This window comes from Rhinopithecus roxellana, chromosome 15, assembly GCF_007565055.1.
Source record: "Rhinopithecus roxellana isolate Shanxi Qingling chromosome 15, ASM756505v1, whole genome shotgun sequence".
Classification (NCBI taxonomy): Eukaryota; Metazoa; Chordata; class Mammalia; order Primates; family Cercopithecidae; genus Rhinopithecus; species Rhinopithecus roxellana.
In genome coordinates, this window is record NC_044563.1 from 310,318 (window position 1) to 333,998 (window position 23,681).

The 23,681-nt window shown below is 61.7% G+C and overlaps 1 protein-coding gene across 12 annotated transcripts; it reads left to right on the forward strand.

Moving 5' to 3' along the window:
- Positions 1 to 1,206: 1,206 nt before the first annotated feature.
- Positions 1,207 to 22,618, forward strand: EPS8L2 (EPS8 like 2). 12 transcript variants are annotated; one of them, XM_030918547.1, is made up of 22 exons: positions 1,207 to 1,350; positions 1,658 to 1,850; positions 3,544 to 3,681; positions 4,429 to 4,550; positions 4,652 to 4,707; positions 5,490 to 5,554; positions 14,725 to 14,886; positions 15,285 to 15,434; positions 15,518 to 15,597; positions 15,710 to 15,852; positions 15,931 to 16,001; positions 16,187 to 16,313; positions 16,461 to 16,549; positions 16,644 to 16,718; positions 16,964 to 17,112; positions 17,236 to 17,365; positions 18,052 to 18,164; positions 19,516 to 19,621; positions 20,529 to 20,648; positions 20,883 to 21,268; positions 21,397 to 21,529; positions 21,796 to 22,618. In XM_030918547.1, exons 4-22 carry the CDS (start codon positions 4,507 to 4,509, stop codon positions 21,874 to 21,876), a joined length of 2,280 nt encoding a protein of 759 aa, XP_030774407.1. In that variant the 5' UTR covers positions 1,207 to 1,350; positions 1,658 to 1,850; positions 3,544 to 3,681; positions 4,429 to 4,506; the 3' UTR covers positions 21,877 to 22,618. The 12 variants fall into 12 exon arrangements, with proteins under 12 accessions (XP_030774407.1, XP_030774410.1, XP_030774405.1 ...); XM_030918550.1 differs by having other exon boundaries at positions 1,658 to 1,750; XM_030918545.1 differs by having other exon boundaries at positions 1,739 to 1,862.
- The last annotated feature ends 1,063 nt before the right edge of the window (positions 22,619 to 23,681 follow it).

Below are 23,681 nucleotides of genomic sequence, written 5' to 3' on the forward strand. Positions count from 1 at the left end.
ATCATGGCATGCAACCTGCAGGATCAAACTGCAAAGGCCGTAAACCAGGAAGCCAGGCCTTGCCCGGGCTCAGGGGCAGGCACTGGGCCCGGAGGAGGAGGGCCACTTCCTGCCACCCCTCCACCGAGCTCACCTGTGGCACCTCCCCAGGAAGTGCTCTGGCCAGACCAGGGTAAACACGCTAGCCCTGCCCCTCTGGGACCGGGGACCGGGGACCCAGACTCTTGGGCCACACTCATTCCCACCCCTACCCAGAACGGCAGCCGGAGCCTTGGGTCCCTGCATGGGCCTGGGGTGCCCTGTGCCCCTTCACCTCCTCATCCAGTTTACTGCTGTGGCAGCCGGTGCTACCCGCTGTGTCCGCTGCACCCTGGCCTGTTCTGAGCGGTCAGAGCAGCTGGGCAGCAGGACCATCCTGGGAGCCAGGTAGATGAGGACAGAACCAGACACTCCCCGTGTAGTGGGCAGAGGGTGGGGCCTGGGCCTGGCCACTGGGGCAGTGCAAGGAGAGGCATCCTGAGAGGGCCTCAGGTGTCCCCACCAACCCCGACACCCCATCTCTCAGTGTCCAGGCTGGGCAGAAAAGGGGCCTTGGAGGAGCCCCTGCACTGTGAAGAAGGGAGGCCCCGTCCCACTCCGGGAGCTCAGGGCCCCAAGCCTGGGTCTGTGGCATGGTTAGGTCCTGCCTGACACCCACCCACTCACAAGCCTCTACCCAGCTTCCCCAGACCTGGGGCAGGCCCGCTAAGGGAAGCGACTCTGCTCCACGCCTGGGGCACCTGGCTCGGCGAGGCTCTGACCTCCCCAGGGCTGGGGCCCTTCCAGCATCACGCCAGCGCTGCCCCCGAAGTCCCATTGGCAGCATCCCCCTGTCCCCCCCGGCCTGCTGGGGCGCAGCTAGGCCCTGTCCAAGGAAGAGCTCGAGGCCTCGCCCTGCTCATCCCGCCCTGCTCATCCCGCGGAGGCGGCCCTGCGCCCCGCCTGTCCCCAGGGCCCCAGCGCCAGGGGCGAGGCCCGCAGAGGGGCCCCCCAGGTGGGTGTTGGGGAGGGCGGAGAGGGCTGGGGCTAGAGCCCAGGCGGGGGCGGCGGCGGCGGCGGGGCGGAGCTGGGTCCGAGACCGGCGGGGGCGCCTCCATCCCACGCCCTCCTCCCCCGCGCGCCCGCCCGCTCGCTCTCTGGTGACTCCGCAACCTGTCGCTCAGGTTTCTCCTCTCCCAGCCCCGCCCCGGCCCGGCCCCGCCGAGCGTCCCAGCCGCCCGCGAGAGACCGGGCGCCGCGGCCGAGGCGCGAACAGACGGACGCACGGGCGAGCGCCGAGGGGACAGGCCGAGCGCGGGGCGCCGGGAGCAGGTGAGCGCTGCGGACCCGGGGGAGCGCGCCCACCCGGGCCTCAGTTTCCCCGGTGGCGATGGGACGCGGGGCTTCTGGTTCCGGACACCGGGCCGGGCGCGGCGTCGCAGGGCGCGGAACACTTGGAGGGCGGCTGGGCCGGGGGCGCGGGGCAGGGGGCTGGGGTCCTGGCCGGGCCCCCGCCTCTCCTGGACGGGTCCTGCTGCAGCCCGGCCTGCCCGCGTCGGTCCTGGGCGGCGGCTGGCGAGCAAGGATATTTTTAAGCCAGCGATGGGTGACTCACCCGCCCCGTCCTGCCCCTTCCCAGCTCTGGGGCTTGGTGGGGGCAATCCCTGCGTGCGGAGAGCGCAGGTGGTACGGAGGCTTCTCCCGCTTCTGTGGGCCGCAGGACCTTCCCGAGGTGAGCACCGCACGCCCACTCCCTGTGGGCCGGAGCCAAGAGGTACTTCCTGGGTGTCGGAGCCCAGAACGAAGCCAGTGGCCCGGGAAGCACCAGCTGGGTCAGTCTCCAGGTCAGGGTCGGGGGTGGGAGTTTCAGGGGGGAGGAGAGGCTGGGACGGGGGCTGCAGAGGCCCTGCCAGGTGAGGCAGCAGGGTGGGCTGGCAGGAGCCTGTGGGCAGGCGAACTTCGGCCATCCTAGATTCCTGGTCTCTGGGTCCAGCTGCCTGGCGTTGCCCCTTGCTGTGGGGTGTCCCTGGTGGCAGGGGAGGGGGAGGCAGGGCCAGGCATGCCTGGACCTCTGCCCCCACCCACCCTGTGCCCAATCCCAGGGAGGCAGGCCCAGCTGGCGACGGCCCCTCCCCTCACGGCCCCTCCTCCCCTTGCTGGCCCTCCTTGGTCCCAGCCTCTCCTGGGCCTGCTTAGCACCCAGGCCTTGTTGGCACAGCGCTCCCACGGGGCCTTCTCTGCCTGCTTGGGTCTCCTTCCCTACCCTCAGCTTCCCCAGCTTATCCCTTTCTCCTTCAAGACATAGCTTCCAAACCAGGACACGGCCAGGGCCTGAGGGGCACCCCCATTCCAGGGCCCCACCCGGCTCCCATGAGGGCAGCCTGGAGCCCCCATGACTCAGCTGACCCCTACCCAAGGTCACTCAGCATGTGGAGCTGGAATTTGAACTTGGAGCCTGTCTCTCTACCCTCTTGCCCTGCTGGGACCGCCTCCCCTCCACAGCCCGACTGACAAGGCACCCGGCTCTGCCTCACTTCACACCGGGAAAATGACCACAGTACAAAGTGCAGCCTGGGCCTCCAGGGCTTGGACCCCACCCCCAGTGGGCCAAAGAAGCCTCCCCAGGGGGCGGGGCTCCCACGGGTCAGGAGGCAGCCCCATACCCAGGTGCTTCAGACCCAGACACCACACCTGGACCCACCCCACTGCAGCCTGGCCCTGCCTGGGCCTGAGGTCCCCCATACCCTGGAGGCAACCGAAGGACGGGAACCTGGCCTTCCCCGGGGGGGTCGTGTGTCACAGCCCTCCATGTTTGCGTGCCTGCAGGCCTGGGTGCGAGGGTGCGTTGGTGTCTTGCCCAGGTGTGTGCCTGGACACACGTGCCTGGCGCCCTTGGTGAACCCCGCCAGGAATCCCATTAAGCAAACACTCAGGCTTGCCACTGAGCCCGTGAACATTCCAGACATTCTCCACGGAGAGAGAGACAGAGGAAGTGGCCACGCCCCCTTGGTGCACCCAGCCCCTCATGGCAGAGGCAGTGCCCCCGGGCCCCCCAGACCCTCCCTCTAGGCCAAACCTGGTCAAACCAGAAAGTCCTGGGTGCTGCGGGCCACTCCCTTGACCCTCCATACCAGCAACGCTGGCCGGTGACCCCCACCCTGGCAGACCCAAACTCTGAAGCCACAGGGGACGGCCCTGTGGCCCTGGCAGGAGGCGGATGGTGTGGACCTGTGGGGAGCTGGTCACAGAGCCACAGAACAGCCAGGTTCCCACAGGGCATAGTCCCCTTGGGGCAAGTCAGCCTGGTTCAAGGCCATCAGGCTCTGCCCATCACCCTGGGAAGGCCCCAGGGTCCAGCCCAAATCAGACCCACCTGCCTGCCTTGGCAGCTGGGCCTTAGTTTCCCCAAAATGCATCAGGGAAGAGGGCGGCGCTGGGAGCCCAGAGACAGGCTCTGGGGATTCTACCCCTGGGGAGGCCAGAGGCGCCAGCTGCCTACCCCACAGCCACCCTACCTCGTTGCAGGGGCAGTGATACTGTGTGTTGGGGCCACTGGACTGGCTCCCAGTCTCAGCCCCCACCACACCCGCCCTCCAGTCCCTCCCCTGGGCTTGGCTGCCAAGGGTCCTGTGCTGGCCGCCTGGACACATCCCTGCCCTCGGGGTGAGGACACGCCACACCCCGGGACCCCAGGGTTTCCTGCCCGCACGGACTGTTCCCAGCCAGGCCTCCCAGGCCCAGGAAAGAACTAAGAGCTGGCCTCTTTGCTGGGGCCTGGACAGAGGTGGCATGCGTGGGTGGCAAGTCCACATGCATGTGCAGGAGCCCCTTGGGGTGCAGGCCTGGGGTGGGGCAGGAGTGGCAGCTCCAGCCGGGCTCCCTCTGGACTTCAGGATCCACCCCCACCCCCAGCTCTAGCCTCACCTCTCCTGCCATCCTGCAGCTCCCACCCACCCTCCCCCAACCCCCACCACACCCCCTCCCCACCCCCATCACACACTCCTGCCCCCTCCACACCCCCCACCACACTCCCGCCCCCTCTCCCCACCCCCTCCCCCAACACCCCCAGCATGTCCCCCTCCCCCTACCCACCCCATCCCCTCTCCCCCCAGCACCAGGGCCTTGAACTCAACGCTGCCCAGCTTGGAAAGTGCCTTCTCCCCCCAGGACCCTCATCAGAGCCTCCCAGGCAGCCTCTGGGGGTCCCTGTGGAGCACCTAGGGTCTGGGGCATGATGAGGCTGAACGACTGCCAACTGGGACGTGGGGCCAACTGGGATGTGGGGCAGGAGTTCTGTCCCCCAAGAGACCCCTGCCCAGGCCAGGCCAGTCAGGGCTCTGGCCCAGGGAAGGAGGGGAGACGCCAGCCAGGCCGGGAGGAACTGTCAGCACAGCCCCTCTGTCCACCCAGGTTTGAGACAGGCACTGGCCTCAGACCCGGGCCACACTGAGGTCTGCCCTTCTCCTGCTGGCCGCTGCCCGGGACACCATGAGCCAGTCCGGGGCTGTGAGCTGCTGCCCGGGTGCCACCAAGTGAGCCCCCCCGCCCATCCCGAATACCCCACCCTCACCCTCCGAGCAGTCCCCGGGGAGGGGTGCAGTTCGGCCCTGCCCTCACAGCCCCTCCCCTGCAGCGGCAGCCTGGGCCGGTCCGACAGTGTGGCCAGGATGAGCCCCAAGGACCTGTTTGGTGAGTGAGGTTTGAGAACGTGCTGGACGTCACGGGAGAAATGGGCGCTGCGTCCAGGCTGGGGACAGCCGCCCCTGCCCCACAGCTGTGCCTGGCCTGGCCCAGGGGATCCCTGGGTGCCCAGGGAGGCTTCTGGACCCTAATCAACCTTCTGAAAGCTCCTGGCCGCTGGATCCCCTCCCCCACAGCTGTAAGGGGAGAGGCCTTTACTAATAATTCAGGGAGCATCAATATTGATTCCGCTGCACTCCTTGCTGCAACCTGATCACAGGGGGGTTCAGGCAGGATGAGCCGCCAGCTGTCTGCTCCAGGAGGGGGGCCTGGCCAGCCCCCACTTTCCTGCACTCTGCCCTTCCCCAGACACGATCCCACCCTCTCCCTAGCTAGATGCACCCTTCCCTTGTGACTTTGGACAAGGTGCCTAGTCTGGAAAGCGAGAAGCCCTGGGAGGGCAGGGATGGTGAAGCTGGCAGCTCTCAGAGTGGGAAGCATGGCTGCGACCCCCTCCTGTCCCCTCACCCTCTGGGACAGGAAGCCCCCCGGCACAGGCTCCCCAGTCCCCACTCTGAGCGAGCCCGTCGCCTTCTCGGAGCTGCGTCCTTCTCCAAGGGGGCTTCCTGCAGGTCCTGATTTCACACCCACATCCTTCCTGGTGGCCAAGAGGTCCACGGAGCAGCCCCCTCTCTGCTTGACTTCACCTTCCCTTGTGGGTCCAGTCCCAACTGGATGGAGGGCTGTGGGTCCCGCCCGTGGGGGTGAGTGACTGGTGTCTCCCGGTTCAGAGCAGAGGAAGAAGTATTCCAACTCCAACGTCATCATGCACGAGACCTCGCAGTACCATGTCCAGGTAAGGCCCCGCCACCAGGTAAGGCCCCGCCCCCAGGACATGGCTGTCCTCATGCTCCCGTCTCCACAAAAAATAAAATAATTAGATGGGCATGGTGGTGCCTGCCTGTAGGCCCAGCTACTGGGGAGGCTGAGGCAAGGGGGTCACGAGCCTGGGAGGCAGAGGCTGTAGTGAGCCAAGAATCACGCCACTGCACTCCAGCCTGGGCACCTGGGTGACAGAGCTAGAACCTGTCTCAAAACAAACGAAAGAAAGAGAGAGAGCTCCAGGGAGAGTGGTCAGCCCAGGTTCCGACACCCACAGGGGCCGGGGGAGGCCAGAGCCAGAACTGCCCACACTGTGCCGGGCTCAGCCATGGGATGGGGGAAAGCGCCTCTCTGGTTCCAGTCCCGGGAACTTGCGGTCTGAGGGGTGAGGCAGCCCAGGGTGTGCTGGTAAAACACTGTGGCTGCTGCACAGCCGTGGATGGGAAGAGCCGGTGGAGGAAACGATCATCCTGGCCCCAAAACAAGGAACTGGATCGGGAGGGAGCAGGCAGAACAAAGACGCCCTTGATGGAGGCTGCAGGGAGACCCAGGCTGCTTCTCAGGGCCCAGACTGGGCTGCCTGCGCCCGCAGGACCAGCAGCCAGCCCCGAGGGCTTTTCTGTTTTCCTAGGTCAGTTTCATTGACACAGAGAACTCAGGAAACATGTTTTTTTTTGGTGTGTGTGTGTGTGTGTGTGTGTGTGTGTGTGTGTCTTCCTCTCTCTCTTTCTCATTTGTTTTGAGACAGAGTCTAGCTCTGTCACCCAGGTGCCCAGGCTGGAGCGCAGTGGTGCCATCTTGGCTCTCTACAGCCTCCGCCTCCCAGGCTCGTGACCCCCTTGCCTCAGCCTCCCCAGTAGCTGGGCCTACAGGTGAGCACCACCATGTCTGTCTAGTTATTTTATTTTTTGTGGAGACAGGATCCCTATGTTGCCCAGGCTGGTCTCAAACTCCTGGGCTCAAGCAATCCTCCCACCTCCCAGCCAGGCCTGGTAGCGTGAGCTTGTAGTCCAGCTGCTTGGGAAGCTGAGGCAGGAGGATCACTTGAGCCCAGGAGTTCAAGCTAGGATCCCACCGCAGCCCTCCAGCAGCCTGGGCAACAAAGTCTTAGGCCAGGCGCGGTGGCTCACGCCTGTAATCCCAGCACTTTGGGAGGCTGGATCACCTGAGGTTAGGAGTTCGAGACCAGCCTGGCCAACACGGCAAAACCCCATCTCTACTGAAAATACAAAATTAGCCAGGCATCACGGTGCACACCTGTAATCCCAGCTACTCGGGAGGCTGAGGCGGGAGAATCGCTTGAACCTGGGAGGTGGAGGTTGCAGCGAGCCGAGATCATGCCACTGCACTCCAGCCTGGGGCACAGGGCAAGACTCGGTCTCAAAAAAAAATCCAGAAAAAGAAAAGGCCCCTGTGCCCGGGTACGAGCTGGGCTCCCGGTTGTGCTCCAAGCCTGGGTGCGAGCTGGGCTCCCGGTTGTGCTCCAAGCCTGGGTGCGAGCTGGGCTCCCGGTTGTGGTCCAAGCCTGGGTGCGAGCTGGGCTCCCGGTTGTGCTCCAAGCCTGGGTGCGAGCTGGGCTCCCGGTTGTGCTCCAAGCCTGGGTGCGAGCTGGGCTCCCGGTTGTGCTCCAAGCCTGGGTGCGAGCTGGGCTCCCGGTTGTGCTCCAAGCCTGGGTGCGAGCTGGGCTCCCGGTTGTGCTCCAAGCCTGGGTGCGAGCTGGGCTCCCGGTTGTGCTCCAAGCCTGGGCGAGCTGGGCTCCCGGTTGTGCTCCAAGCCTGGGTGCGAGCTGGGCTCCCGGTTGTGCTCCAAGCCTGGGTGCGAGCTGGGCTCCCGGTTGTGCTCCAAGCCTGGGTGCGAGCTGGGCTCCCGGTTGTGCTCCAAGCCTGGGTGCGAGCTGGGCTCCCGGTTGTGCTCCAAGCCTGGGTGCGAGCTGGGCTCCCGGTTGTGCTCCAAGCCTGGGTGCGAGCTGGGCTCCCGGTTGTGCTCCAAGCCTGGGTGCGAGCTGGGCTCCCGGTTGTGCTCCAAGCCTGGGTGCGAGCTGGGCTCCCGGTTGTGCTCCAAGCCTGGGTGCGAGCTGGGCTCCCGGTTGTGCTCCAAGCCTGGGTGCGAGCTGGGCTCCCGGTTGTGCTCCAAGCCTGGGTGCGAGCTGGGCTCCCGGTTGTGCTCCAAGCCTGGGTGCGAGCTGGGCTCCCGGTTGTGCTCCAAGCCTGGGTGCGAGCTGGGCTCCCGGTTGTGCTCCAAGCCTGGGTGCGAGCTGGGCTCCCGGTTGTGCTCCAAGCCTGGGTGCGAGCTGGGCTCCCGGTTGTGCTCCAAGCCTGGGTGCGAGCTGGGCTCCCGGTTGTGCTCCAAGCCTGGGTGCGAGCTGGGCTCCCGGTTGTGCTCCAAGCCTGGGTGCGAGCTGGGCTCCCGGTTGTGCTCCAAGCCTGGGCGAGCTGGGCTCCCGGTTGTGCTCCAAGCCTGGGTGCGAGCTGGGCTCCCGGTTGTGCTCCAAGCCTGGGTGCGAGCTGGGCTCCCGGTTGTGGTCCAAGCCTGGGTGCGAGCTGGGCTCCCGGTTGTGGTCCAAGCCTGGGTGCGAGCTGGGCTCCCGGTTGTGGTCCAAGCCTGGGTGCGAGCTGGGCTCCTGGTTGTGCTCTAAGCCTACAGGACTCTGCCCTCTTGAGGAGGATCCTGGAGCCTCTCAGCCTGGCTCCTGGACTTTGGCCCCAGCCAGCAGGAGCCTTTCCCATCTGCCCAGAGGCCAACAGAGTGAGGAGTGAGTGGTGGGTGGGGTTTTCCTGCCCCTCCCTGATGAGGACACTGGGGCCCAGAGAGAGGGTGAGAGTCTGGTGGGAAATCTCTCCAGCCAGGTGGGAGCCACCTGAGCCTGGGTCCGTGGTTTGCTTTTTTCTAAATTATCCCACAGTAAAAGCCATGTGCATGTAGGGGTGTGGTTCTGTTAGCACCACAGTCAGCCCCATCAGCTCCATCACTGCAAACCTGTGAATCCCCAACATTGGTGGCCACCCCCAACCTCTGGCAACACTGCCTGCCCTTCATCACCACAGTTTTTGTTTGTGTGTGTGTTTGTTTGAGACAGAGTCTCGCTCTTTCAGCCAGGCTGGAGGGCAGCGGTGCGATCTCGGCTCACCGAAACCTCCGAATTGTTCAAGCAATTCTCCTGCTTCACCCTCCTGAGTAGCTGGGATGACAGGCACGAGCCACTGTGCCTGGCTAATTCTCGTATTTTAGTGGAGACGGGGTTTCACCATGTTGGTCAGGCTGGTCTTGAACTCCTGACCTCGTGATCCACCCGCCTCCGCCTCCCAAAGTGCTGGGATTACAGACGTGAGCACAGCACCCAGCCGCATCACCACAGTTTTGTCTTTTTGAGAATATCCTATAAATGAAGTCATATAATTTATAGCCATCTGTGTTCTGGTTCCTAAACTTACTTTAAGAAAACTCTGGGGCCAGGCACAGCAGCTTCTGCCTGTAATCTCAGCACTTTGGGAGGCAGAGGCAAAGCAATCACTTGAGGTTTGGAATTCAAGACCATCCTGGGCAGCGAGACCCAGTCTCTACAACAAAAAATTAAACATTAGCCTGGTGGGCACATGTCTGTCATCCCAACTCCTCAGGAGGCTGAGGCAGGAGGATTGGTTAAGCCTGGGAGGTCGAGGCTGCAGTGAGCTGTGATCATACCACTACACTCCAGCCTGGGCAACAGAGCAAGACCCCGTCTCAAATAAATAAAAAGAAAAGGAAAACAGTGTAGAGGAAGGATCCGACTGGGCTATGCGGCATCTTCCCCAGGGCCCCTAGTGGCCATTTCTTCCCTAGTGGCCATTTCTTCCCAGGGCCCCTAGTGGACAGGACATGTCCTTATGGGTGGCTGGGGGTTCTCTATAGAGAGATTTGGGTGTGTGGACTGGCCAGCTCTTCTCCCAGTCTGTGGCTTGTCAATGCATATGCATCACTGTCTTTTTTTTTTGAAGATGGAGTCTCTGTCCCCCAGGCTGGAGTGCAGTGGCACGATCTGGGCTCACTGCAACCTCTGCCTACGGGGTTCAAACCATTCTACTGCCTCAGCTTCCCGAGTAGCTGAGATTACAGGCATGCATCACCACGCCTGGCTAAATTTTTTTTTTTTTTTTGAGGTGGAGTCTCGCCCTGTCGCCTAGGCCGGAGTGCAGTGGCGCAATCTCGATTCACTGCAACCTCCGCCTCAAGGATTCAAGTGATTCTCCTGCTTCAGCCTCCCCAGTACCTGGGATTACAGGCGCGCGCCACCACGCCCAGCTAATTTTTTGTATCTTTAGTAGAGGCGAGATTTCACCATGTTGGCCAGGCTGGTCTCGAACTCCTGACCTCAAGTGATCCACCCGCCTCAGCCTCCCAAAGGGCTGGGATTACAGGTGTGAGCCACCGCGCCCGGCCTAATTTTTGTATTTTTGGTAGAGATGGGGTTTCGCCATGTTGGCCATGCTGGTTCCCAACACCTGACCTCAGGAGATCCACCTGCCTCCCAAAGTGCTGGGATGATGGACTGAGTCACTGCGTCCTGAGTCACTGCATCCGGCCTCCATCACTGTGGTTTGATAAGTGGAAATCAATTTTGATGATGTCCGTGTGTATGTTTTTCTTTTACAGTTTAGGGTTTTGGTATCCTATGACTAGAAGAAGTCATCCCTTGACCAAATTTCTGCAGATTTCTTCCGTGTTTTCTTTTATTTTTTGTAAATTAGGAATTAATTGTGGAAGTTCCTGTGTTTCCTTTTTTTTTTTTTTTTTTTTTTGAGATAGAGTTTTGCTGTGTCGCCCAGGCTGGACAGGCTGGAGTGCAGTGGTGCAATCTCGGTTCACTGCAACCTCCAACTTCTGGGTTCAAGCAATTCTCCTGCCTCAGCCTCCTGAGTATCTGGGATTACAGGCACCCACCACCACGCCCGGCTCATTTTTTTATTTTTAGTAGAGACGGGGTTTCACCATGTTTGCCAGGTTCTGGATCTCCTGATCTCAGGTGATCTACCCGCTTCAGCCTCCCAAAGTGCTGGGATTACAGGCATGAGCCGCCCCGCCCGGCCAGTTCCTGTGTTTTCTTTTCGATGCTTCACAGTGTAGGCTTTTGCGTTTAGGGCCAGGATCCATTTTATTTTATTATTTTTTTTTGCGACGGAGTCTCAATGTACTAGACCATACTGATTGTTTTGAATGTTGAACCAGCCTAGTTGTCATTTATTCCAAGTGTGTGATCTTTTTTCCTGTGTTGAGGTACTGATGTGGTAATAGTGTGGTTAGGAATGTTTTGTGTTGATGTCTGTTAGACGTACTGGTCTGTAATTTTCTTATAATGTCGATGGCAGGGTGTGTGGTAGGGTTATGTTGGTTTTATAAAATGGGCAGGTAAGTATTCCCTCCTCTTCTGTTTTCAGAGTTTGTGGGCCAGGCACGGTGGCTCACGCCTGTCATCCCAGCACTTTTGGAGGCTGAGGCGGGCAGATCACAAGGTCAGGAGATCGAGACCATCCTGGCCAACACGGTGAAACCCTGTCTCTACTAAAAATACAAAAAATTAGCTGGGCATGGTGGTGGCCGCCTGTAGTCCCAGTTACTGAGGAGGCTAAGGCAGGAGAATGGTGTGAACCCGGGAAGTGGAGCTTGTAGAGAGCCGAGATCGCACCACTGCACTCCAGCCTGGGCGAAGAGCGAGACTCCGTCTCAAAAAAAAAAAAAAAAAAGAGTTTGTGAAAGCTTGTTATTGTTTCTTCCTTAGATATTTGTTAGGATTTGCCAGTGCCGCCCTCAGAGTGCAGGATTTTCTTTGTGGGAAGATTTTGGTTATTAATTCCTTCTCCTGCCTGAAATGTCTGTAGTGATGCCCCGTCTTTCGTTCTGGTTTTTGAGAATTTGTGTTATCTCTAGTATTTTTCTTGATCAGGCTTGCTAGGGATTTACCAATTTTATTTACCTTCTCGTAACTAACTTTGGGCTCTGTTGATTTGTCTCTATTGATGTTGATGTCTGTATACAAGTGCGCTAACCTCCTCTTAATTTTCTACCTTCCACTTACTGTGGGTTTTATTTCATTCACTTTTTCTTTCTTTTTTTTTTTTTTGAGATGGAGTCTCGCTTTGTCGCCCAGGCTGGAGTGCAGTGGCACCATCTCGGCTCACTGCAAGCTCTGCCTCCTGGGTTCACGCCATTCTCCTGCCTCAGCCTCCGAGTAGCTGGGACTACAGGCACGCACCACCATGCCCAGCTAATTTTTTGTATTTTTAGTAGAGATGGGGTTTCACCGTGTTAGCCAGGATGGTCTCAATCTTTTTTTTTTTTTTTTTTTTGAGACAGAGTCTCGCTCTGTCACCCAGGTTGGAGTGCAGTGGTGTGATCTCGGCTCACTGCAAGCTCTGCCTCCTGGGTTCACGCCATTTCCTGCCTCAGCCTCCCTAGTAGCTGGGACTTAAGGCACCCGTCACCACGCCCGGCTAATTTTTTTTTTAAATTTATTTTTAGTAGAGACAGGGTTTCACCGTGGTAGTCAGGATGGTCTCGATCTCCTGACCTCGTGATCCGCCCACTTCAGCCCCCCAAAGAGCTGGGATTCCAGGCGTAAGCCACCGCGCCCGGCATTGATTCACTTTTTCTACTTGCTTAAGGTGAAACCTTAGATTGTTTATCTTTTTTTTTTTTTGTATTTTTTCTGAGATGGAGTCTCGCTCTGTCACCCAGGCTGAAGTGCACTGGCGCAATCTCAGCTCACTGCAACATCTGCCTCCTGGGTTCAAGCGATTCTCCTGCCTCAGCCTCCCAAGTAGCTGAGGTTGCAGGCGTGCACCACACCTGGCTAATTTTTGTATTTTCAGTACAGACAGAGTTTTGCCATGTTGGCCAGGCTGGTCTCAAACTCCTGAACTCAAGTGATCCGCCCTCCTTGGCTTCCCAAAGTGCTGGGATTACAGGCATGAGCCACCGTGCCCGGCCAGATTATCGATCTTAAGTCATTTTTCTTTTCTAATATATTCATGGAAAGCTCCACATTCCCCTTGCAGCCCTGGTTTAGTTGTATTCCACAAATTGTGATATGCATGTTCAGTTCGGAATGTATCGGGGAAACCTCAGGATCCCTGACTTCCCGCAACAAGAATGCCTTCTAGTTTTCTTGTGACTTCATCTTTGATGCATGGGTTATTTAGAAATATGTTGCTTTATTTATTTCTTTCTTTTTTTTTTTTTTTTGAGACGGAGTCTCGCTCTGTCGCCCAGGCTGGAGTGCAGTGGCTGGATCTCAGCTCACTCCAAGCTCCACCTCCCAAGTTTACACCATTCTCCTGCCTCAGCCTCCCGAGTAGCTGGGACTACAGGAGCCCGCCACCTCGCCCGGCTAGATTTTTGTATTTTTTAGTAGAGACAGGGTTTCACCATGTTAGCCAGGATGGTCTTGATCTTCTGACCTTGTGATCCGCCCGTCTCGGCCTCCCAAAGTGCTGGGATTACAGGCTTGAGCCACCGCGCCCAGCCATGTTGCTTTATTTCTAAACATTTAAGGATTTTCTGTTTTATTATTACGGGTTTCTACCTTAATTCTGTTATGGTCAGAAAACATATTCTGTACTGTTGCAGTCACTTGAGATTTACTGAGACTTGCTCTGTGGCCCAGCAGCCTGGTTTTGCTTGTTTGGTTATATTGTGTGTTTCAGGTTTTACTCTGCCTCTCACAGAGACATAGCGGCCTCATAGTCCCTTGCATGTTTCTGCTCACTTATTCTTTTTTTTTTTTTTTTTTTTTTGAGACAGAGTCTCGCTTTGTCACCCAGGCTGGAATGCAATGGCATGATCTCGGCTCACTGCAACCTCTACCTCCCAGGTTCAAGCGATTCTCTTACCTCAGACTCCTGAGTAGCTGGGATTACAGGTGCCCACCACCATGCCGAGCTAATTTTTATATTTTTAGTAGAGATGGGGTTTCACCATGTTGGTCAGGCTGGTCTCGAACTCCTGACCTTGTGATCCACCCGCCTCGGCCTCCCAAAGTGCTGGGATTACAGGTGTGAGCCACCATGCCCGAGCTTTTTTTTTTTTTTTTTTTTTGAGACAGAGTCTTGCTCTGTTGTCCAGCCTGGAGTGTGGTGGTGGGATCTTGGCTCACTGTAACCTCTGCCTCCCAGGTTCAAGTGATTCCCCTGCCTCAGCCTCCCGAGTAGCTGGGATTACAGGCGCCCGCCACCATGCCCGGCTAATTTTTGTATTTTTAGTAGAGACAGGGTTTCACCATGTTAGCTAGGCTGATCTCGAACTCTTGACCTCAGGTGATCCACCCGCCTCAGCCTCCACAGTGCTGGGATGACAGACGTGAACCACCGCACCCAGCCACACAAACTTTTATGCTTTGCGTTTCATGGTTGTCTTTGACTGTCCTATAGTTCACGTCAGTGTTTATCCAGCTGTGCCAGCATTGTGCACCGAATGGCCGACCTTTCGTAGGAGGGTTTTACTCAGCGGACAGGGCAGCTTGGCTGGAGGAGGGGGCCTGAGCCAGGCCTGGAAAGAGGAGAGATGGAGGGCACAGGGCAAGGGCCAGGCTGGCCGCAGATCCTCAGGGATGGGTGCATCCCATACGCACTTGTTGAGGGTCCGCTGTGCACCAGGCTCTGCCCTGGACCTGGGAACACAGCTTAGCAAGTGGCAACTGGAACCCTGCCTGGGAGTAGCAAGCACGCCAGACACATAGCACGCCACGTGCAGTGCGACGTTGGGTCTGATTCAGGGAAACAGGGCAGGTCGGGGATGGGGTGATGGCTGGCATTGTAGCCAGGTGGCCACAGAGGGGACGTCTGAGAAGGAAGAGAGCTGGGGAGGCTGGCGCAGCCAGTGCAGTGGGCGGGTGCTGAGCCTGTGCCAGGAGGTGGGCAGTGAGGATGGTGGCGCGGGGCCAGGCAGCAGTTGGAATTCTTTTGAGGGTATTGTCAGGACACAAGCATGGTGCCCACAGATGCCTGCCAAGGCAGAATAGAGACTTCCCCCACCAAAGGCGGGGCCGGGCCCCCGTCCTACCGCCCTACCCAGGGTTGGCTGTGGCCCCTCAGCTCCCCAGGTTGTGACCCCTGGGGGCTGGGCTTTCAGCACAAGGAGGGCTCTGCCTAACAGTGACCGCCCGCCCACCCCCAGCACCTGGCCACATTCATCATGGACAAGAGCGAAGCCATCACGTCTGTGGAGGATGCCATCCGGAAGCTGGTGCAGCTGAGCTCCAAGGAGAAGATCTGGACCCAGGAGATGCTCCTGCAGGTGAACGACCAGTCACTGCGGCTGCTGGACATCGAGTCTCAGGTGGGGCCCAGCGCCCGGGGGGAACAGGTAGCACGGTGGGTAGAGGCGGCAGCAGCCACTGGCTGCAGCCCACATGTGCGGCCAGGCCTCTCTGCAGGGCCGGCCATGCCCCATCATTCTGCTCCCTGGAAGAGGATGGGATGAGGGTGGGCAGAGAAGGCCGCATGGAACTGAGTCCAGGGAAGTTTGGAAGCCTGGGTCAGCCTTGCTGCACAGCTGCGGGGCGTGTCAGGGCCTCATTCTCATCTTTGGGAGCCCATTTCCCAGCAGCGCCAGAGGGGCTTGTGCTCCAGGCGTGTCCACAGTTCTGGCCACTCCCTGCCGGTGTCTCGCGGCTGCTCACAGCTCCGGTCACTCCCTGCCGGTGTGAGTCGTGTCGGCGCGACGTGTCCCCGCAGGAGGAGCTGGAAAACTTCCCGCTGCCCACCGTGCAGCGCAGCCAGACGGTGCTGAACCAGCTGCGCTACCCATCCGTGCTGCTGCTTGTGTGCCAGGACTCGGAGCAGAGCAAGCCCGACGTCCACTTCTTCCACTGCGACGAGGTGGAGGTGAGGTGGCACCGGGCAGGGCAGGGCGGGGCTCCGCAGCGTTGTGCGCCGCCCTCCCGGCTGCCTGATGCCCGCTTTCCCAGGCAGAGCTGGTGCACGAGGACATCGAGAGCGCGTTGGCCGACTGCCGGCTGGGCAAGAAGATGCGGCCGCAGACCCTGAAGTAGGGCAAAGGGAGAGCAGGGTCGCAGGGGGCAGAGAGAGGAGGAGCTGGGCAGGGAGGGAGGGTCAGGTGTGTTCCCGTCGGGGCTGAGCAGGACCCCCTCGCCCTCCAGGAGACACCAGGAGAAGATTCGGCAGCGGCAGTCCATCCTGCCCCCTCCCCAGGGCCCGGCACCCATCCCCTTCCAGCACCGCAGCAGAGACTCCCCACAGGCCAAGAATCGCGTGGGCCCGCAGGTGCCACTCAGCGAGCCAGGTAGGCTGAGGGGCTGGCGGTGGCTCCACAGGGCTCATTGTGAGGGGCTCGGTGAGCAGCCGCCATGTCCCCCATCAGGTTTCCGCCGTCGGGAGTCAGAGGAGGAGGAGCCGCGGGCTGTGCTGGCTCAGAAGATAGAGAAGGAGACGGTGGGTGCCTGGGCATGGCAGGTGGCCCCTCCCTTCCAGGTCCCCAGCAGTGGGCACTGGTCCTTGCCACCCCTCCGGCCAGTCCCCAGCCTGTGGCTGCCCCTCCGCAGGTTTGGGGCCATCCCTGCAGCAGGGCGGGGCAGTGGGGAGTGTCTGAGACTGACCCCGACCCACTCTGACCCCAGCAAATCCTCAACTGTGCCCTGGACGACATTGAGTGGTTTGTGGCTCGGCTACAGAAGGCGGCCGAGGCTTTCAAGCAGCTGAACCAGCGGAAGAAGGGAAAGAAGAAGGGCAAGAAGGGGCCAGCAGGTGCAGGGGACAGGGACGGGGCCAGGGACAGGGCCACTCATGGAGCTGGGGAAGGTCTGGCCCACACAGATGGGCTGCATGGGACACAAGGTGCAGGGTCTGGGGAAACCAGGGCCAGCCCAGCTCACATGGTGCCTCCCATGCCAGAGGGCGTCCTCACGCTGCGGGCACGGCCCCCCTCTGAGGGCGAGTTCGTCGACTGCTTCCAGAAAATCAAGCTGGCGATTAACTTGCTGGTGAGTCCTGCGGCCCCAGCCCTGGCCCAGCGTCTGTGCTGAGGGGTGGGTGGAGGCCCTGCCCCGGCCCCTGCTCACTGGTTCCTGCCCCCAGGCAAAGCTGCAGAAGCACATCCAGAACCCCAGCGCCGCCGAGCTCGTGCACTTCCTCTTCGGGCCTCTGGACCTGGTGCCTGGGGCCGGGCAGCAGGGGCGTGCGGGGCGGGAGCCCAGAGGCCTCTGGAGTATCTCTCTCCCCGGGGTGGGGGTCGGGGCAGCAGGTGCCCATTTTGGGCAGCCTGGGTCATGCTCTGTGGCCACACTCCCTGGGGTCCAAAGTCCCTTCCCAAGGGCCAGCCTGTGGAGCTGCGGGGGTGCTGGATGGGGTCTGTGGGCCCGTCTGTTCAGTCCCTTCTGAACCTCGCTGTGCTCCAGATCGTCAACACCTGCGGTGGCCCAGACATCGCATGCTCCGTCTCCTGCCCACTGCTCTCCCGAGATGCCGTGGACTTCCTGCGCGGCCACCTGGTCCCTAAGGAGATGTCGCTGTGGGAGTCCCTGGGAGAGAGCTGGATGCGGCCCCGGTATGGCAGGGCAGAGTGGTGCCGGAGCTGCATGGGGGCCAGCACTGCACAGGGGCCAGCATGGGGGTCCTGGTTGGGCCAGTTCTGGAGGGGCAAGGCTGACTTCAGGACCTCCCACCCCAGCTCCGAGTGGCCGCGGGAGCCGCAGGTGCCCCTGTACGTGCCCAAGTTCCACAGTGGCTGGGAGCCCCCCGTGGATGTGCTGCAGGAGGCCCCCTGGGAGGTGGAGGGGCTGGCATCTGCCCCCATCGAGGTGAGAGCACCAGCAGCCCCCATCCCCACCCCAGCCCCAACACCACCCCTCCCCAGAGCTCCCCTCCCCGGTCCCGACACCCACCCCTCCCCAGAGCTCCCCTCCCCGGCCCCAACACCCACCCCTCACCAGATCTCCCCACCCCGGCCCCCACACCCACCCCTCCCCAGAGCTCCCCTCCCCGGCCCCCACACCCACCCCTCCCCAGAGCTCCCCTCCCCGGCCCCCACACCCACCCCTCCCCAGAGCTCCCCTCCCCGGCCCCCACACCCACACCTCCCCAGAGCTCCCCTCCCCGGCCCCCACACCCACCCCTCACCAGATCTCCCCTCCCCGGCCCCCACACCCACCCCTCCCCAGAGCTCCCCTCCTCGGCCCCAACACCACCCCTCCCCAGAGCTCCCCTCCCTGGCCCCAACACCACCCCTCACCAGAGCTCCCCTCCCCAGCCCACCTCCACCCACCGCCCCTTCAGCTGCAGCTCAGCTGCCCCCAGCCCCGCCAGGAGAGGCAGCCCGTGCCGGCATCACCAGGCTTCAGGCTCCGTCACCCTCAGTGGTGCGTCAGTCACAGCACATTAGCCGAGCCCCTGTCTTATGCCCCCTTGTCCTGGGACCCAGTCTGCCCCTGCCCTCCTTAACCAGCCCTGCCCCATGTCTAGCTCAGGCCGCCCACCTTCACCACAGGTGAGTCCAGTGAGCCGACAGTCCATACGAAACTCCCAGAAGCACAGCCCTGCTTCAGAGCCCACCCCCCCGGGGGATGCCCTACCACCAGTCGGCTCCCCACATACTCAAAGGTAAGCCCCCCTCAAAGTGAGGGAGCGTGAAAGTGAAACCCTTCAGAACCTACAGGCTCTAAAAACATATGGGTACGCTGCCACCAGGTGGTAGCAAGTGCATTGGTCAAGTGGTTTAAAATACCACTTTTCCAGATTTGAAGCAGTTTTAACTGTATGATATATAATTAAAGGAAACATTTCAAAAGTCATGCACACATTCTCTACCCTAATATATCAGCTCTGTCTGTGCGTCCACATGTATGTTTTAGAACCAAGGTTAGAAACTTAATAAACCACTGAACTTGAGTGGTTTCACCAAAAACTGTCATCCTGTTGTGACTGCTTCAGGCCCAACCTCTGGTAGAGCCGCAAGAGGAGACTGGGGTCCTGGGCTAGTGAAGCTCTCCCCTCCCTCCACCCCCAGCCCCCACCGTTTCCACAGAGGACAAAGAACAAGCCCATGGCACTACGGGGAGTCCTGTCTTTCCTTGCCTCCCCTCTTCCCTTCTGTTCCCATTCCTGGTTCAGGATCTGTATGGGAAGCCCCTGACCCTGCTTCACCCCAGGATTCAATTTTGGGGGGAAGGGGGGCCAGAAATCCATCTTCTAAGCAAGCATGGCCTCCCCTTGCCCATAATGTCAGCCTGGCTCCCATGGTCCCTGGCCTAGGACCACCCTTAGAAACATTTTACCCTTTGACTTCAGTTCCTGGTCTGTCCACCCTGGCTCTGTCCTGACAGTCCATGGCCCCTTCATTTCCCTGAGCGCCTGGACATGGGAGCTGCCCTGATGACCAGGGCCACACTGACCAGGACGGACAGACGGCCTGGCCAGGTGACAGCCACAGGCCTGCTACATGCCAAAGCCAGGACCCCTCACCCACACGTGTTTGAGGTGCAGGTCCCACGCCACAGAGAGGAGCTGGAGACCCATCCTCCACTGGACCATTTGGGCTGTGTTCAGTCCTCAGAGGGGCTGTGGCTCTGAAGACATGCTGGCCCTCACTGGCCAGCTGGGGGGAGCTGTGACCCCGGCATTTCCCAGGAACGCCCCTGGCTCTGGTTCCCCTGGGGTGCTGGACTAGAGACCCCTGAGGTGGCCTGGGATGGGCCAGCCTTGTTGTGCCACAGGCCCCTGCGCCACTCCCACCTCCTGCCTGCCCCGCCTCCACGCCAGGCCCCAAAGCTCTGGGGCTGTCACAGTTTCCATTCCCGGCTGACGCTGCCTGCAGCCTCTCTCCACGGTGACCTCCAGAGCAGAAAAGAGGCAGCCAGCCGTGCACCTGGGAAGCTGCTGCCCCCCAGCCGCTGCCCAAGTCTCAGAGAAGACCCCAACCAGCCTGGGCCTCAGCCCCTCCTGTTCCTCACAGGGGCTACCAGCCAACACCAGCCATGGCCAAGTACGTCAAGATCCTGTATGACTTCACAGCCCGAAACGCCAACGAGCTATCAGTGCTCAAGGATGAGGTCCTAGAGGTGAGGGGGCTGGACGAGGGGGTCCAAGAGGGGGAAACGGGGCAGGTCTTCAAGGGAGGGGCTATCAGGGGAGGCGGGGAGCGGTCTAGGACCAGGCTGGGTGATGCCAGGACGGGGCACAGCTGCCTGCCCCTTTCTCCAGGGTCCCCGCCCCTGGGCTCTGATCAGGATCCGCAGCCTGTTGGAGGGGCCTCCCCATCTTGGGGATCTCCAAAGGCATGCAGGGACCCCTGTGCCAGGCTGGGGGGAGCGTCTGCACCACATGGACCCAGCAGGGGCCTGTCATTCACACCCACCCAGGAGCCCCCACGTCTGCACTGGCTGCATCTGCCAGCCGGAATCCAGGCCACCCACTGCGGGACAGAAAGTGGAGCAGGCTGGGGGGAGTGGGCCACATCCACAGCCTGGTTAGGCGGTTCATGCCTGTAACTGCAGCACTGGGAGGCCAAGGCAGGAGGATCCCTTTAGCCCACGAATTTGAGACAAGCCTGGGCAATACCTAGAAACCCAATCTCTACAAAAAATAGAAAAATTAGCTGGATGCGGTGGTGTGCGCCTGTGGTGCCAGCTACTGAGGAGGCTGAGGTGGGAGGATCGCCTGAACCCAGGAGGTCGATGCTGCAGTGGGGAGTGATTGCACCACTGCACTCCAGCCTGGGCGGCAGAGTGAGACCCTGTCTCAGAAAAAAAAAAAAAAAAACGGTCTCCCAGACTCCCTGAGGCAGGGTGGGGGAGGAGTAGCCCAGCGAGGGATGGAGGAGTGGAAACAGGGCTGCGGAGGGGATGGAGTGAGGCGGGGGTCTGGGAGACCCTAGGGCACGCCCCGACCTCTGTAAAGCGGAACCAGCGGGTGGTCCCAGCCCCGCAGAGCCTGGGTGTGGGGAGGGGCTGACGGCGCGCCCCACAGGTGCTGGAGGACGGCCGGCAGTGGTGGAAGCTGCGCAGCCGCAGCGGCCAGGCGGGGTACGTGCCCTGCAACATCCTGGGCGAGGCGCGGCCGGAAGACGCCGGCGCCCCCTTCGAGCAGGTGAGCCCGCGGGGGTCCCTGGGGTCGCAGCCCCCGAGCGTCCTGGAGCAGCCCCGCCTGCGCCCAGCCCCGCCCCAGGGCCAGCCCCGCAGCTGAAGAAGCTGGGGCAGGTGCAGGGCTCCCTGGGCAGAAGGGAAGGGCTGGTCCGCAGGCCAGGGGAGGGGCGGGGTCCCGGGCAGGTGCTGGGAGGCGGGGGCGGGGCGTGGGGAGCCTGATCGCCTCCCGCCCCCGCAGGTCGGTCAGAAGTACTGGGGCCCCGCCAGCCCGACCCACAAGTTGCCCCCAAGCTTCCCGGGAAACAAAGACGGTGAGAGCTGCTGTTTCGAGGCGGAGGTCCCGCGTCCAGGCCACCTGGGGGAGGGAAGGGTGGGCAGGTCCCTGGGCCGGGGGCGGGGACAGGGGCAAGGCAGCGGGGGGCCTGAGTCGCGCCCCCCCTTAGAGCTCATGCAGCACATGGACGAGGTCAACGACGAGCTCATCCGGAAAATCAGCAACATCAGGGCGCAGCCACAGCGGCACTTCCGCGTGGAGCGCAGCCAGCCCGTGAGCCAGCCGCTCACCTACGAGTCGGGTCCCGACGAGGTCCGCGCCTGGCTGGAAGCCAAAGCCTTCAGCGCGCGGTGAGCGGGGCATGAGCGAGGGATCCGGGTGGGGGTGGGAGGCGCGGCCCAAGGTGCGCAGCGGTCGGGGCGGGGCCCAGGCAGCCTCGCCCACGGTGCGGCCCTGACGCCCACCCGCCCGCCGCCAGGATCGTGGAGAACCTGGGAATCCTGACTGGGCCGCAGCTCTTCTCCCTCAACAAGGAGGAGCTGAAGAAGGTGTGCGGGGAGGAGGGCGTCCGCGTGTACAGCCAGCTCACCGTGCAGAAGGCCTTCCTGGAGGTGAGCCCGCCTGCGCTCCCGCCCCCCCGCCCCTCCCGCCCCCCCTCCTGCCCCCCCCCGCCCCTCCCGCCCCCCCTCCTGCCCCCCCCGCCCCTCCTGCCTCCCCCCGCCCCTCCTGCCCCCCCCCGCCCCTCCTGCCCCCCCCCGCCCCTCCTGCTCCCTGCGCCCTTCCCGCCCCCGCCGGTTCCTGGGGTCGCAGAGCAAGGGGGAGGCCGGCACCCGGACCTGTGGGACCTCCGGCTGAGGCTGCCCCCATTTCTCCCTAGAAGCAGCAAAGTGGGTCGGAGCTGGAAGAACTCATGAACAAGTTTCATTCCATGAATCAGAGAAGGGGGGAGGACAGCTAGGCCTGGCTGCCGCGGGCGGGGGCCTGCGGAGGGGAAGCCCACCCCCAATGCATGGAGTATTATTTTTATATGTGTATGTATTTTGTACCAAGGACGCGGAGGGGGCGCGGTGCTGGCTAGGGGTCTCTGCCTCTGTCTGGAGGCACAAGGCCCATCCTTAGGACCACCAGTACCCAAGGCCCCAGCCCACACCAAGACCAGTCTCAGCCAAACCTGCCCCCTGGTGGTGCCAGCCCCTTGTCCGCCTTCCCCTGAGGCCACAGAACTCCCTGGGGCTGGGCCTCTTTCTCGGCCTCCCCTGTGCACCTGGGGGGTCCTGGCCCCCGTAATGCTCCCCCATCCCCACCCACTTTTACATCCATCCACACCCCAGGGTGGGCTGGAGCTCCAGGCTGGCTGGGCTGAGCCCCGCACACACGCAGGGTTCTGCTCCCTGAGGGGGACCTGGGAGGGGCTCCAGCAGGAGGCTGTGGCTGCCATTGGGGGGAAGTGGGGGAATGACACACGCTTCACCTGCAAGGGCGAGGATGCAGCAGACACCATGCAGGCTTCAGACACCCCCAGCGCCCACCCTCACAGGCCCAGGAGTGGAGCTTTCTCTGGCCAAGTTTCAGGCCAATGATCTCCGCATGGTGTTGGGGGTGCTGGTGTGTCTTGGTGCCTGGACTTGAGTCTCATCCAAGAGATAAGAGGTGGCCCAGGCACCAAGGCGAAACAATTAAACCAGTTAAGTCTCCCAGGAGCCGTGTGTCTCAGTTCCCTGGGAGAGAGAGTGGACCCTGGAGTCCCTGAAAACTGCACCTTTTCTAAAAACTGCTGGGCAGAGGGCGGGCCATCAGCCAGGCTGCTCGGCCCCTGAGCTCACAGGGGACCCTGCCCACTTCTCTTCCTGTGGCCCTCCCAGTCCCGGTGACCAAAAGGCCCAAAGCCTGTCACCCAAGCCCAGCTTTCACTGGGCACAACCCTAGTGGGAATGGTGGGGACAGAGCTAGCTCGGCCAGATGTTCGGCAGGCCCCGGGAGGGGCATGAGTCAGAGGGCAAGGCCGAAACTGGATTTGGAGATCTTAGCCCAGGCTGACGGAGGCTCCCGAGAAGGGGGAGCGGGCCACACTCAGCGCCCTGCCGGAGAGAGGCACCTGACCGCCCATCTGGCGTCCACCTGAGCCGCACCCTTGGAGGAGCCTTTGGTGCCCTCTGCCGGCCGCTCCATGTGCTGCTGTGGGTGGCCACCAGGGGTGCCCTCGCCCTGGATTGGTGGCAGGAGGCAACCCATAACCCATGTGTCCCCATAGCAGCCGTGCACCCAACCCTGGTGCAGAGCATCTGGGGACGAAGTCCTGGGGTCTTGGCCTGGACAGGGGCAACTGTGGGGCTGGGCTGGAGGGGTGTGTCCCTTGCCTGGTCCACCACCCAGCCAGGCCTGGATACCAGGCCACAGAAGCCCTGACTCACAGCTCAGGCCACACTGGGCCAAGTCGTAACCACAGTGTCTGGTTGGGACAGCGGGGAGTGTCTGGTGCCCTCTGAGCCACGACCTGGACTTGACGGCCACCACCGCTCCTCCAGGCCCCCAGAAGAGGCCCCCAGACCCTGTCAGATGGACCCTGCGGAGAGAGACAGGCCCAAGAGGAAAAGGGGAGGGATGGGGGCGCTGGCCCTCCTCCCTGCAACCCTCAGCTCCTGCTGTCTGCCGAGCCCCCATCTCGGGACTGGGATAGGCACTGGGGCTACATCTGCTCCTAAAGGGGCTTCTGTGGGCCCCGGGATGCCGGGCCTTGGAAGGGAGGGAGGCTGCCCACTCCCC